Genomic DNA, 14,808 nt, shown 5'->3' with positions numbered 1-14,808 from the left:
ATTTGCAATTTTTCATCATTTTTGGTGTCTTTTCATGGTGTTTGTTTTTTTTTATTAAAAAGAAAACATTGACATATTTTTATCATCTTTTACACTTAAACAGTACTTTTGCATTTTAATTTATACAATGAAATATTTCATTTTATCCATCTTGTCCCCCTTTTACTTGGTTATCTTTGGAAAATTTTCTTTTTATTTAATATAAGATTTTGTCTTTTTCTTAAGAGAATGTTTTTTTGTGTAATTTATACGCTAAGGTTAAGTTTTTTTCTTCATCATTCTTTGACTATCATACAAAAAGGTGATTTACTAAATATTCTAGCGATTTTTTTTAACAGAAAAAGGTAGAGTCTTTAAATGAATATATGAGTTATTTTTCTTTGCCTATCTAATAAATAATTTAAAGAGGCAATTGCTGAATTTTAGAGGTCTACATGCGACGTATTATTGGTGTTTTGGGACATCAGCAATCGCTCAACTATATTTTGATTAAATATCTATTACAATTATTTCTCTAAAATGCATTTTTTGATGGAATCTCGAGAAAATACTTTGAAAAGTATTTTTTTTTATTCTTTGGGAATGATCAATGGGTTCGTTTTTTTTTAATGATCAAAGTACACGTATTGGGAGTCTAAGATAGCACACGAAGATAAATTTGACAGCACTTCTTTGACAGAAGAACGATAAATGTCAAAGTTTTGGCGGGAAATCAATTTCTTTTCAAAATCTTCTGCGTTTTTTTATTCATTAATTCGATTTTAATTATTTTTCTTGATTTTTCAAACAAAATTCTGCAAATAATCGACAAAAATCCTCTCTCAAATTACTATCAAATTTATATTCTGTACCCCAAGACATTTTATATTTATACATAATTTTTTTTGGCTAAGGAATATTCACAATTACTAGAATCTATTTACATTTTAAACACTATAATTCATCTCTCTTTCATTTCTTGTTCTTTTTTTGGTGATCTTTTTGGATTTTTGGGGATAAAAATTAATTCTCGAGCTTTAATTTTTGGTTCACAATCATTGCACTGACTTAAATTGACTCTATAGGTTTATCTTTTTCTTCACCTAAATTTAAACTTGCTTGTAGGCTCGCAGAAAGAAGGTTTGTTACACTTTTTTTTTAACTTTTAGCACCACATTGAAGGATAAATCTTCTCTCTTGAAACTTCCTCTCACACTTTGCGTGTATTTTTATCTCCTCGATAGAGCAATTAAAATTCTCTTTATAGAATTTTTGAAGAGAAAAAAAATGCCTGGAATTTGATTCTTTTGCTCCCGGAAAACTCCTTTGTTGGGGGATGTGGGTGCCACCGTCTTTGGAGTAGGAGAGCATCAGTGCTGGGCTATTTTGGGGTATCCCCCCATACACATACGTTGGTTAGTTAGTTGACCAGTGGTCTTAGTTCAGTGTGTTGTGTCTCCTTGTGGCGTCGCAAATCGACTTTCCGCTGGAATGCTTTGTGGCACAATTCACAGGCAAACGGCTTGTATCCCGTATGCTTCCGGCTGTGGGTAATTAAGTTGGAGCTCTGGCTGAAGGCTTTTCCGCATACTTGGCATTTATGTGGCTTCTCACCTAAAGTTAGAGAGAGAGAAAATTTCGTTTAACAAAATATTAGTTGAATTTATTCTTTTGCTTTCTTTCTTTGGTCAGAGGAAATATTTCCTCTGAATTTATGCAACAAAATGGGGATTTCGGGGGAGGATAATGCATAAATTCATTAAAACATTCAATTAATCAAATAAATTCATCAATAATTGCTGCGTATGTGAAATTGACGCCAAATGAGATGGGATCAATTTAGAAGATATTAATAACAATTTAAATAATTAATGATGTACGTTGCGTCTTGTTTTGGGAGCAAGAAGGAGAGTTTCTTTGTCAATTTATACGTCTTGCACATTTCTTATTCAACGCGAATAAACAGATCAATAAAAAAAATTAAGAATATACAAAAATTCCTACGAAAAAATCTAGAATTTCATGATTTTTCTTTTTCTTTAAAATATTTTCCACCTTAATTTCTCATAAATATATACTTTATACATATAATCTGTAGATAGACTGTAAGGAAACGAAGATGGAGCAAATAGAGGACAAACTTTGTGTGTAGTGCAGCTGTGAAAGCTCTGCGGTCTGGGGGGACACCCTGCAGCATGAAAAAGCCCCCGTCTGGGGCTTTTTTGTGTGCTATATATAAAACGGGGAGAAATGATAAAGTGGCAGTGGAGTCGCCGGGTTGCTATGGCTACAGTGGGAGTGGGCGTCGCAAAATCTCAGCGAACCAATCAAAAATATAGTGGAGGGTTTTCTATATATACCCAACTACCACTGGACTCGCTTTCTTTCACCCTCGCCGCGTCGCATCGATTGACCTCGCGGCGGAGGAAAAACTTCGACGCAGATTTGCATATCACGAGGGGGGTGGTTGGCTCGTCAAACCATTGAAATTTTACACTCTCCGTCATTGAATGGTGAATTGAATTAGGCAGCAGCAGAGAAATCCCGCACTTGATGCCCAGGGATTCTTCCATAGAGTATATACGTATACCAATGCCGTAAGGGCAATTTGTAACAAAATCACCACCAATTCTTGAAACTTGACACTCTAATCAGGCTAATGCTATTTACTGCAGAATTCCCAATGCCATAAGGACAATTTTTGAGATCAAGTGTGGACGTCCTCCAATTTTTTTTTCTTCTTCTTCACCTCCTCCTCAATGTCGCATAGATTTAATTCCACGCAATTTTATTGGATTTTCACCAATTCCACCGGAAGAGAGAGAGAGAGAAGAGGAGGCAAAGGAAGACAGAAAGAATTTAATAAAGTGTGTGGTGAGAAGGTTTGAAAAGGAAGAAACATTAATCAATGTACGTTGTCCAAAAAAAGAGGGGTGCCACACTTACAACCCTCCGCCCTTCCCATTGAGAAATATGACACAAATATTGCTAATAATGCCTTAATTCCTTTAAAATTGAACTCCATAAATCAGTCATTAAACCAGGAGGCAACAAAAGGTGATTTAGTTCACAATAAATTGAACATTTAATCCTGAAATTTAATAAAACTCCACACACACTTCGTGAAAGAATGTCCAGCATAAGGACATAAACTGCCCTTGGGCTAGTGTCTCTCGGGGTCATTTGTCAACATCACTTCGCGCCCATCATCCCCTATCTTCGTACTATATGTACTTACTTTCAAAATTCACACCATATAGCGTATTGTTCTCATGACAAAAGGGGGTGAATCCACATGAATTTTGCGAGCCCTTTGTCTCATGGAATTCCTCCCCCATTTGGGGAGTGAAAATCATCATCACTCATCGGTTGGGATAATCAAATCATTACACTGCACGCTCATCGTCAATGATATCACCATTATCGCCCTGGCCCTCATATTCTCACTGCCTCATAGGGCCCAGGGAGAGGAGTTTTAACACTCACAATCCCCGCAGCAGCTCTTGCGCTAATCCAACTCACTAATAAATATGATTCCTCCGGGTTTGGATCTGATTGAATTTGAGTGGTATTAATTTCTGTCTAAATGACTCTAAAAGACTGGGGAGATTATGCCATTAATATTCATGGGATTTAAGTAAAATTCATCGTGCATGCGTGAGCACATGAATCCTTCTTTTATTGTTAAATCGAAATTATGTACAATTTATCAGGGGGGTGTGTGTGCGCACACAATAATTTATTGTTTTATTAAAATGGGAAAATTGTTGTACGATTTTGCGGGGAATTCTTCTTTAAATTAAGATTGTACTGAGAAATCCTTAAAATCGCCATTTTGTTGCTAACCGATAATTCCTTCTTACAATAAAAACCTCCCCCAATAGAGAGAGTGAGCACACACAATAAGGACACTTGTGCACCCCACTGTAGGGCCTCTCCATATTTCCATGGTAAAATAAATCACTCTGGGTTTTGTGATTGAAGGAAAATGTCGAGTGAGGCGGGAAAAGCTTGAGTGTTTTCCCACAAAACACCGCATACAGAATTCCAACTAAGCCAGGTGAATGTAATAGTACCCACATCTCGTGTACATTGCGAGAGGAAATCTTGAGTGAAAATATACACACAGAGAAGGAAATTTTCAAGTGCTATCGCACCATCGAAAGCGCACCCAAACTCATGTTGAAAATTACTTTTGCAAACACTCCGTAACCATTTCGCATAAGCCCAAAAATTTAGATTGAATTCAGAAGGAAAAAAAAGCTCCCTCCTCTTTAATTTCATTTTCCACACAGCAGCAGTAAAGGGGGTGGTTGTGGTAGAGCGAATCGCACTTGAGCGCGAAGAAATCAAAACACACCGAACTTTTGCAGATATGAGTTTTCCGTTTTTGGAATATTCTTCTCTCGATACCGTGCGATTGTAAATGGTGTGATCCGTTGTGCTGAATATTAAATTTCATTGATTTTTATCCGCCCTTTTTCTGCTTTTTGGGGGGATGGAAGAAGAATTTATTTCAGTCATAAATACGAAATCTCTGGAAAAATCTTTCGACAAACACCCTCTACGAACAAATCTGCCATATCTATACATGTATGTAATGTGGAAATGGAGTGAAAGAGAGAAAATAATTCAGTTGAGCTATATATATTGCGAAAAGAAATCCATTCATCTCACTTTTTTCCCATCCACCACACACATACAAGGGCTTTTCCCATGTGCCAGAGCTTTTCGTGTGAGTGAGAGAGAAAGCTCCATGAGTGACCATTTCCACCCACTCATTCTATATATAGTGAAAAAAAAACCCATGAAAACGTCGATGAGGGTGGAAAATCCAAATGTTATATGTACTTTTGCATTGAACAAAAAAAAAGCTCACGATGAGGAAAAGCTGTGAAAGCAAAATAGCGATAAATGGTTTGAAGGGAAAAGGCATCTCCCACAGAGAGAGAGAGAGAGAGAGAGAGAGAGATCGAGAATTTTTTCCCCGATTGAATACATGGGATTGACGAGGCAAAGGCTGGATGTGGAAAAGGAGTTGGGTACGGGATTCACAGAGGCGGGTATGGATTGAAAGCAATCTCTTCTCATGCTGTTAAATCCTGATAAAAGGAGTTTGAGCTTTTATAACACCGTCTGTCTCACTTGATTCCCATCTCACACTGTGGCAGTCTCCTCAACTCCTATGTACTTATAATGGAATTTACGTTTATTGCCCTACCCATAACTTCTATTTCGTTCCACTCACTGATAGCAACATCGAGATTCTCAATTTTGGCATCTGGGTTCTTTCATTTTCTTCCACCATCGCCCGCCCCCCCTGCCTTCACTATACATAGCATTCTTGGGGATCTCACATTACTCCCATTGGATTTTTTGAGATTTTCTCTCCCCCTCCGATCCTTTTCATGTAGCTCACATACAGAAGGAAAGATTCAATTGCAAATGGGATGAAATTTAGAGTGAAGAAATCTCTGTGCCATTTTGGGAATTTCCTATAAAATTCTAATACTGAGCTTAATTTTTGATTTTTAAATATTTCTTTTATTAATTAGTGGAATGCCTTAGTTTTTAGGAATTTCCTTACAGAATATTTTACGTTTACCCAAGCAACAACTAACCCCAAAACTTTAAGCTCCAGAAGCTTTTTTATATAGCAAAAACGATGGAGTTTAAATTAAAGCTCCATGGTTGGTTGGTAACACACAAAAAAAATCTTACAAATTGCCGAAAGCTAAAAAATACTGTTGGGGGGAAGTGGAAATCGCACTCATGTGAAATTAATGTGAGAAATTGGATCCTACACCGCGCCTGTGAGCTTTTAGTGGTGGAGTGGCAATATGAGGGAGAGCGGGAGTGAATAAACCAGAAAGATTTTTCATGGTGCTGTGTGGTGATTTCGGTTCGGATTTTCCCGGAGATGAAACCAGATGGGACCGGAAAAGGGAAGGTTAATGGGACTGCGATTACAGCAACTCTCAAGCTCTTTGCCGCTATATATTTTCTCTCAAACACACATGAGATTTATATACAATTATTTGATATATATGTAGTACATGTATCTATATTACATTTGTACATAGCTCAGAGTTTCCCTTCTCTATCTAGTAGCTCCACATACATATGTGTGTGTACGCAGTGTCGACAGGATGATGTTAGCATTTTTCGCAAAAATATTTCCTCTTTTTTTGCCATCCCCGCCAACATACAGAATATGCTTTCATCGGTGCTTGTGATAAGAAACTCGTCTGTTAGTAGATTTTTCATCACACACCGAAAGGACTGAGAGTGATGAAGGGAAAATTGGGTATTTTCTCTGGTAAAAAATACAGAGAAGAAAAATTCTTTTGCAACACATAGATAACAACCACCCCTTCACGGTGATGGGTGGTACATAAATTTTATCCTGTCTCCATATATACGATGATTTTTGATGCTGAAAAACTCATATAAAGAGCCAGAGTGTATGTGTGCTATAAAGTAAGAAAAATAATGGCACAATCATAACAATATAAGGAGGAATATCTCATAAATTTCTTATGGGACCAGACACCAAAATTTTATTCTGTGGCTTTCTCCCATCCACCCCCGTGGTATACGATGCAACACTTCCGGGGTCTTTGTGTGTGCGCCTTATTTCGTCCTATTTTATAGCAGATTTATGATTTTTTATGGCACCCATCGCGGATTGCGGCTTCTCCGTTGATGAGGATTTTCTCCACACACCCCCACATTTTGCGGAAAATCCCAGTTCTTTACACATACACAAATTCCAACCAATATCCTCCCTTTTGCCGCTCCCCGCATACAAAATGTTCCTCCAGAGCTTTCTGCCGCTCCTTTATTTTTTTTTTTTTGCAAAAGCAAAAAAGACTTTAGAAATAAAATCCATGTGTTTGCTCCCAAACCAACACGCGGCTGTTTGGTTGGAGGTTTTATTGTGATATTGGCTTTGCTTTGTGTTATTCATATGGGAGTGAAGGGGAAAAGGAAATGGGAGAGAGGAGATGTGGATTTTGTACATTTTAAAACTAATGAAATATTCACAACAAGCAGAATTTTGAACACTGAATCACTCTTTTCATGTTTCCACCCCCACAACTATTTCTCCCAACCACCTCACTCTCCGGACGAACCCCATTTGGGTTTTTATCCTCTGTGGGGTCTGTGGGTGAGCTTGTGGGGTGAAATAAACATCGATTTTTTTTATACGAAGCTCCATAAAGTTTAAAATCTTGCTTGGATTTTTTTCTTACATTTTAATGTTTTATTTCATGATTTTTTAAAGCATTTTTAGTATGAATCTGAATTGATTGAATCATGGAATTCTTAGAAGCAATTTTCCCTATAACTCCAATTATTTTTTTCTACTCATTTATTGGGAAAAATTTCCCATTTTGTAGGATGAAAAGAAATATTTTCGAGAGAGAGACAATTAAGACACATGACGGCTCAATTTTAATTTGTCCCCATTTTCCTCTTGAGAATCTTTTTCCTCCAAAGTCATCAATATTCTATCACAGCACAAAAGCCGCAGAAAATAGAGAGGGCTCCTTCACAAAGCATGATGTGGTAGTTCTTGCCAGGAGAGTCATTGTTGGGCGTAGGAATTTCAGGAATTCGGATTTCTCACTTTATCGTTTTCGTCTTTACGAGTTCCTTTTTGCCCTCGCCCATACTCCCCCATAAGGAGTGTATTTTGCACATCTCTCCATTTTGCACTGCGAGAAAATACTTTTTACGAATAATTTATTGTGAAAATTTTTATCTAATAGCTTTCTTAGAATCACAACCAATTAATTTTGCTTATGCAAGGCCTTAGCTGAACAATATAAAAATTAAAAAGAATTACAAAATGTCACAGAATGGAAATGTCAACGTGATTTTTTCCTCTCAGTGCAGAAAAGTATTTGCAGTAAAAGGAGGGATTCATTTCCCTTGATTTCGTGCATGCTATTTGGTGTGCCGGGGGTGGGTTTGATGACGCGAAGAAACACTAACCGTCCCCATGTTCCTGTTTGTTTCTTATTGACGTCAAGCCACCAATAAGGATTTCCTTTTTATGTCCATACGCTTCCTGCCCTCTCTCGAGGGGGCTTCGCACGGACCTTTTCGGGGGGTGGGTGGGGTGAATATTTTCGACGTATAGGGTGGTGTGTAGCTGGAATGATTGCATCACTTCATTCTCCTATATATACTGGAATAAGCACGTATGTTTTTCGGGATTTTTCCTGCCATCTCACTTCTGCACTGCAAAAGGAATTTCCCAACTCCCACTTTTCCCTCTCTCTCTTGCTCTCTCGTTCTCATGTGCTGCAGAATTGTATAAGAATTCGGATTATTCTGCACGTCACGATGCATATTATGTGCCATTTCTAACAATGAAAGTCACGTACATTGTATTTCCATTCTTTCTCATTCTTTGCCATCTCCAACAACGTCTTTCATTCCTCGTGTATTTCAATTTATATATCTTTTCCTTTTATATCCTTTCACCTCTGATTTCTCTACCACTCTCTACCCCGCACATCCCCACTGGGAGGGCGGAAAATACATTGTTAATGTGTGATTTTTTTTTCCTTTCCTCTGTCGTGCTTTTGAGATTTCCAGTGCTGTGCTTTCTTCAATCCCCTGCTATCTACTTTGGGATTTACTTATATAACATTTCTCTTCTTGAAAAATCATATAAATTATTTAATGTTCTTTTTTTGGCTAAAGTGAACGTTTTTCAATTTTTCTTGACATTTCAGTGACAGTGGGAAAGTGCTGTCAAATTTCACCTGTCATTTTATTTATTTAAATGCTAAAGATTTGTAGAAATTTTATATAATATTTGGGAAAACATTTTCTTATAATTCGCAAAAGATTTAATATTTTCTTGAATTGAAACTGAAATTCTAGATAATTTATCTTTGGATGATTTTTGACAGATATTTGGCTTTTGATAGTTCTTTGACAGAACAGACAATCTGTCAAAAAACCTTCTATCAATATGCTGCATAAAATTGAAAATTTTGGGATTAGATTATGTTGTAAAAAAAGACATCCCAAAATCAACCCTTGAAAATTACTGAGATTTCTGCATGCGCGTGCTTCAATCACGAAATGCCAATTAGACACGAAAACGAGATCCAATCTCGTGATTAGCGCCTGTGAGCCCCGGTCATGTCGCATCTTAATCCAATAATTGAGCACAATATATTCATGTACAATATAACAAAATAATCATATCGTGTTACTTTTACCCTTCGCTCTCTAAATCACAGAACAAGTGAATTATGCCACTCATCTTGCCGTGCACGTGCCCATGCTATTTACATGTGCGCCTCCGTGGCATTTGTTCAATTGCCCCGAAAAAAGTCCTCACGCGCCGTCAATGGAAAAATAATGCACGCACAGACGATATAATTGCATTAGAATGCACTTTGATATTTTTCAGGAGATGCGTGGCAAAAAACAATTCCACTCAACATTATGACCCATTCTGTGTTGAATAAACACAAAGGGACATACAGGAGTGTATAGACGACACATGTCTTGAGTAAATATTAGATATAAACCATTGCTTGAGTACTTCGTCTTGTCCGACGGTGAAAAAATATATTTTTCATGGTAAATTCAACAGAACTACAACCCCGCAGACGTTATGAAATTTTTTTCAAATGTTGGGAAGAAGTTTTTTTTTTTAAATTCATCAATAAATCACCCTAAAACAATTAAGATTATTCGAAGGGTGAGTGGGATGGCGAAATTTAATACCGTAGTGAGATTCACTTTCCCAGAATTTTCATTTTGTCCTCCGTGCACGTATAGAGGGGACACGCATATAGAGGGATGCTAATGAGGGTAACATACATACATATAGACGACACCTCGCCCTCAAACATCTCCCGAGAGTATCGCGTTCGTTTGACTTTCACACGCAAAATTCAACAAGGCGCACCAGCTTTTAGAGTGTGAAAATATGAAATTTGATGCATTGAATCTCTCATGGGATTTTTATTCTAAAAGGGATTTTTCCTCATAATCTATTTACAATCATTGAAAGAAACGTGAAGTCTGCAGTGGACGCAAATTCAAATAAATTTATTTTTTATGCTCAGTTCGGGTGGAGATCAATTTCATGAGCTCCACTGAGGCAGCATAGCTAAATCTCTTCACGTGAAGAGACACAAAAACATTTCGTTTCATCCCCCTCAACACATGAAAAGCTCTGATGTTGTTGGACCAGAAGAGACCACGAATATGATGAAATATTCAGGGGGTCGTTGCTAGATTTATTTCGAAATGAAACCTCGCCTTGGGAACGCTGAGATATCCTCGGTGTGGATATAACCCACTTTTATATCATTCCTTCCATCATTCTTCCCTAAAATATCCCTCCAACCCTTGTGGGATGAGGGGAAGATTCCCTTTTTTGGGGCGGTACATAGAAATGAGGCTAGGAGAGTTGTGAAATACCCAGAAAGGGATGATTCGGTGAAGAATGTGATTTTCCTTCCTTGGCAGCTTTCAAAAATCACCCTGTCTGTCTCCCTTGAAATCCATTCATCTCCCTCATCCCCCCAAAAGCTAGAATTCAGCTGGAAAATTCAACTAAACTAGCACAACTGCATCGATTTATTTGAATAAAAAATTTCTCTCTCAAGTTATTTTTATGAAGACATTTCTTGCTTTTTTTGTTGTTAGTTTATTGTGTTCTTTCGTGTAGGAATATTTAATTGTCCAAATATTGATCATATAGATCTTTATGGGGATGCCTGGTACAGTGGAGACGCCGAGTTTTTCGCTTCTAAATTAAGTTTTCAAGTTTCTCGTTGACCTTGTGTTCTAAACGTTCACACTAAAAATGAAGAAATTTAACTTTTATTGGAGTAAAGGGAGTATTCCTAAGCAATGTTCAGCAATATGACTCACTGAAGAGGAGGCTTTTTTCCTCCTAAAGGGTGATAGAGCTCGTTTGAAAAATAAATTCCCACAGGAGTATGAATAAATTTGTGAGTGTGTAAATATAAATTTTGGGCGCAAATCCCTCTGACTTCAAACAAGGGGATGAAATTTGGTATTTGTGTGTACCTAGGATAGTATGAATAGGTATATAGGGTGGTTAACTACCGGGTGTTTTTGTGTACACACATCAAACTTCTCGCTTTTGCCAATGAAGTGTGGGAGACAATTGAAATGGCTTGTTATTAAATTCACAAATAAATATTGATCTTGTGAACTTGGTTTCATGTGCTTGAGCCCGGAACCTATGGGTGTGAATATAAGTGGAGTTCATCCTAATGAAATTAATCAATTACCGCCTTGTGCACCAAAAAGGGGTGAGAGAGCGGTAAGAAGAGCGAGGTTTTCAGGGTAAACGAAGCGTTCTGGAGAACGAAATATTTCCGCGGCAGAGAACGGATAAAAATACCTAATAAATTGTTCGGTTGGACAAGTAGAGGAAGATCTGTTTAGCTGAAAAAAAAAGACAATGTTGCGTCAACCTGCTTTTAGCCATATGTTGTGTGTAAGAGAAAAGCAGGGCAATTCCAGCCTCCCCATTGAGGCAATATTGTGTGCTATTTTCAAGTGGTGCGCAATGGTGTTGCCTTTTTGCACACCCCTCGTTGTAATTTAAATTCAACATCCCTCCTGCCCCCTATATATATGGTTTTTGCGCTTTGGTTAACTCTGTGCGTCTCATTGACACTGACTCTGGTGGTTTTCACCACAATCCCAACTGAGCCAGATGATGTGTGTGCATGAGGATGGGGGAGTGCGGTGCAACCCCTTTTTGTACCCATTGGCGTGCTGTTTCAGGGTGAATATTGACGCAATATTCCATTGCGTTGAAGGAAAATAATCATCAATGAGTGACTCTGCGGGCGATTCTCACTCATTTCAAGCCCATCTATCTCTTCTTCTATAGTATAGTTTAGTTAGTATTATTCCCACATGGAGAAGTCACTTTAATTTGTACACACACGCAAAGCCCATCCGACACTATAGTGGTATTATTCTGAGGGCTTCTCACATTGCTACATTTCTAATCCACCATTTAGGATGATATCCACCTACAATATGAGATGATTGGGATGTTTTATAGATTTGAGATTTTATCATGAAATGTCAATCTTTCCACTAAAAGAAATTCCTTAATTCATACCTTAGATCTTGGGAGTTTCTTGAAGATTTAATTCAATCAAACATTTTATGAAAAACGAAAAATGAATAAACTCCTTTCCTTGACATTTGAACTTTATTTTTCTTTTTAATTAATCTTACCAATTAGTAAAGAAAAGAATGTTAAATGTTATAAGGAAAGAAGTTTATTCATTTTTGTTTGTTTCAAAAATAAATGAATTTCAAGAAAATTATCTTAAAATCTATTTAAAGCATGATCAACTCTGTGTAGCAGATGAGATTCCATGCTGTTTCACTTCACATTAGATCAATTTGGCGCCTCGAGGGCTTTCTTTCACACACTATACTGTGTATTGCCCAAAATCAATTTCCAAATCAATAGTTAATCATCTGTAATCTCTCTGAGGCGACAATCATTGTGTGGCAAAAAAGGGTCCAAAAATGTACATCAAATGTGGTTGAATGGCAAAATGCGTGAATGATCTGAGGCAATTATTTGCAGGGAGGTTGTAATTTAATTTTCTCATCTTTGCGATGTCTTTTTTTTTTGCACATCACCACTGCGTATATTTATCCTAAGGGGGGTGATTTGAGGATTTGTTCTTCGGTTGGCGCACATCACAAAAATCAACCTTCGGAAGGGGAAGGAAAAATTCCAAATAAGATCAAATTTCAAGCGCAATTTCTACAGTTTTATTGAATTGATATTACTTCTCCCGGTGATGTTGGACGCATTTGTCTGTGTTTGCTTGGGAAAAAAATGTAACAGGATTACGTGGAAAAATCACCCCCACAAGAGGCGCAAAGGACAAGAAAAGAATTATGCTTTAATGTCTGGGGTATGTGGCTACAAGAAGTTGACGAATGGACGAATTTTTGGGCATGGAATCTAGGAGAGAGAAAAAAAATTCATTAAAATAAGTGAAAAATCGATGAGATTTCACCCCCATTCTCTCCCTCTTTCATGGCCAGAAAAAAAGACATTAATTGCTTTGGCGATATCATAATGGTCTTAATTGAATTCACCAAGCAATGAATTATCTCCCGGGAGGAGTGACAAATGGAGATCATCTGGCAAAAATCTCTGTGAGTGTTTTCCCGAGGATATCCTGCTGCGATGCAAAATGCTTCAACACAATTCACGCAGGAAATCACCAACTATACATATTTCCCTTCGGAGTGCCTACCATTGAGGGGTTGTGAACTACCCCTCGAGAAAATATTATCAGAATCATCGGAAATTTCACGCAATGCCATGGAAATCACAAAGTGAATCTCTTGATGATTCAGGTGCAAAGGGATGGGGGATGCCATATACACAGACAATTTTCTGCTTCAATTTCCACTTCTTGCAAAACCAGAGGAAAAGAGCTTCTTTGTAATTAGTGACATAAAAATCCGAGTGTTATGTGTCTGTCGAGTTGAATTCTATTACACGCTGGGAGGGTGCGAAGGAATTACAAAATGAGGGTTACTCGCGAATGAGATTGAAATTTCTCCCTGAATGTGGGGGTGTAGAGAAAATTTTTCACAGAGTGGGAGAAATTCAGGAAAAAGTTTCGGGAAATTTTTTAAAAGAAAAATTAATTTCTTTTAGAAAACCTCCATTGCAGAGCTTTCACATTAATAAAGCATTTTGAGTAGTGCTCCAAATTATGCTCTGGGTGAAAGGGGGGTGGAGGGGAGAGGGATGATGAGAGAGCCCGAAAGCTCCAAAGTTCGCATATTGCTGAGTGAGAAATGGCTGTGCGCTAAATCTCCCTTGAAAGACCCCAAAATGATTAAGAGCCTGATTTAATTGAACCCAACTTGGGGATTTCCAACCATTTTCCATGCTGCATTTCCCTCCATATCTTGCGTGAGTGCATAAATCATTGTGGGTTGAATTCTGCCTGTTGGGTTGTGAAAATGGATTGTCTCGGGAGGAGACTTTGCCTTTCGTCGGCAATATCGTCCACACATACTCCCCATTATTTCATAAAATGCATAGCCCTGGTATGAATGGGGAAAGGGGCCGTTGGGGGTGCTTTTCGGAGAAGTATAGAACCATAAATTGCTCCACTGACAGCCACGGGGAAGTTCCATGGCTTTAATTAGTAAATAATTCATGCGGGGATAGGCCAACACCGGGGCTGATGGTGCGGGTGCCATGAATTACGTCTCGGGAGGAGTTCGCGCACTCGGAAAATCCCCGCATTCTGCACTTTCCATAAAACCCTTTTTCTCTCATCCCTCGTCGTGGGTTATGGAGAAAGGGTTCCGTGAGGGTTCTTTGCACACACCAACAGGGGGGTTGTATGCAGAAAAGGCGAGAGTGAATGTATGTCTGACAAAATACTCACCATTTTGCTGCAATTCTTCCATCCCAGGAGGGTTTGCACGCTCTTCTATCTCGCTTCCTCACCAGACAGCCCATCCCCCATTTCAGGGTTCACATTTCCCACCCGCATTTGGGGGGTGATTTTCCCATTTTATATATCCTTTCCAACTCTCTATGTGTGTGCGGTGCAAAATGATGATGCTTTTGGTTGTGTGGCTCCACCCCACAATATAATTTCCATTTTCCACCATTTCCCTCAAAGCACTGCTCTTTGAAATTTTATTCACTGGCACTTTGCTCTCAAGATTCTTCCCGCGCCATTTCTCTCCGCCTGCACAACCCCCTTTCTCTGTGGGTGGAAAACACCAACGTTTCCCCCA

General features: G+C 38.2%; 2 protein-coding genes across 3 annotated transcripts in view; one reads left to right on the top strand and one right to left on the bottom strand.

Annotated features, from left to right (window-relative positions):
• LOC129788401 (N-acetylgalactosaminyltransferase 7) overlaps window positions 1-14,808 on the top strand; it is a 783,634-nt gene that overhangs the window by 281,102 nt on the left and 487,724 nt on the right. The window lies entirely within an intron of this gene.
• LOC129788410 (zinc finger protein Gfi-1b-like) overlaps window positions 739-14,808 on the bottom strand; it is a 30,250-nt gene continuing 16,180 nt past the window's right edge. For both annotated transcript variants that reach the window (XM_055824457.1, XM_055824458.1), the window contains exon 8: window positions 739-1,593. In XM_055824457.1, the coding sequence (XP_055680432.1) occupies window positions 1,400-1,593 (194 nt within the window). In that variant the 3' untranslated portion in view covers window positions 739-1,399. The remainder of the gene's footprint in view (window positions 1,594-14,808) is intronic.

Source organism: Lutzomyia longipalpis, chromosome 2, assembly GCF_024334085.1.
Source record: "Lutzomyia longipalpis isolate SR_M1_2022 chromosome 2, ASM2433408v1".
Lineage (NCBI taxonomy): Eukaryota > Metazoa > Arthropoda > Insecta > Diptera > Psychodidae > Lutzomyia > Lutzomyia longipalpis.
Note: the sequence above shows the minus strand (reverse complement) of the source record. Positions and strands in the feature narration are given on the sequence as shown.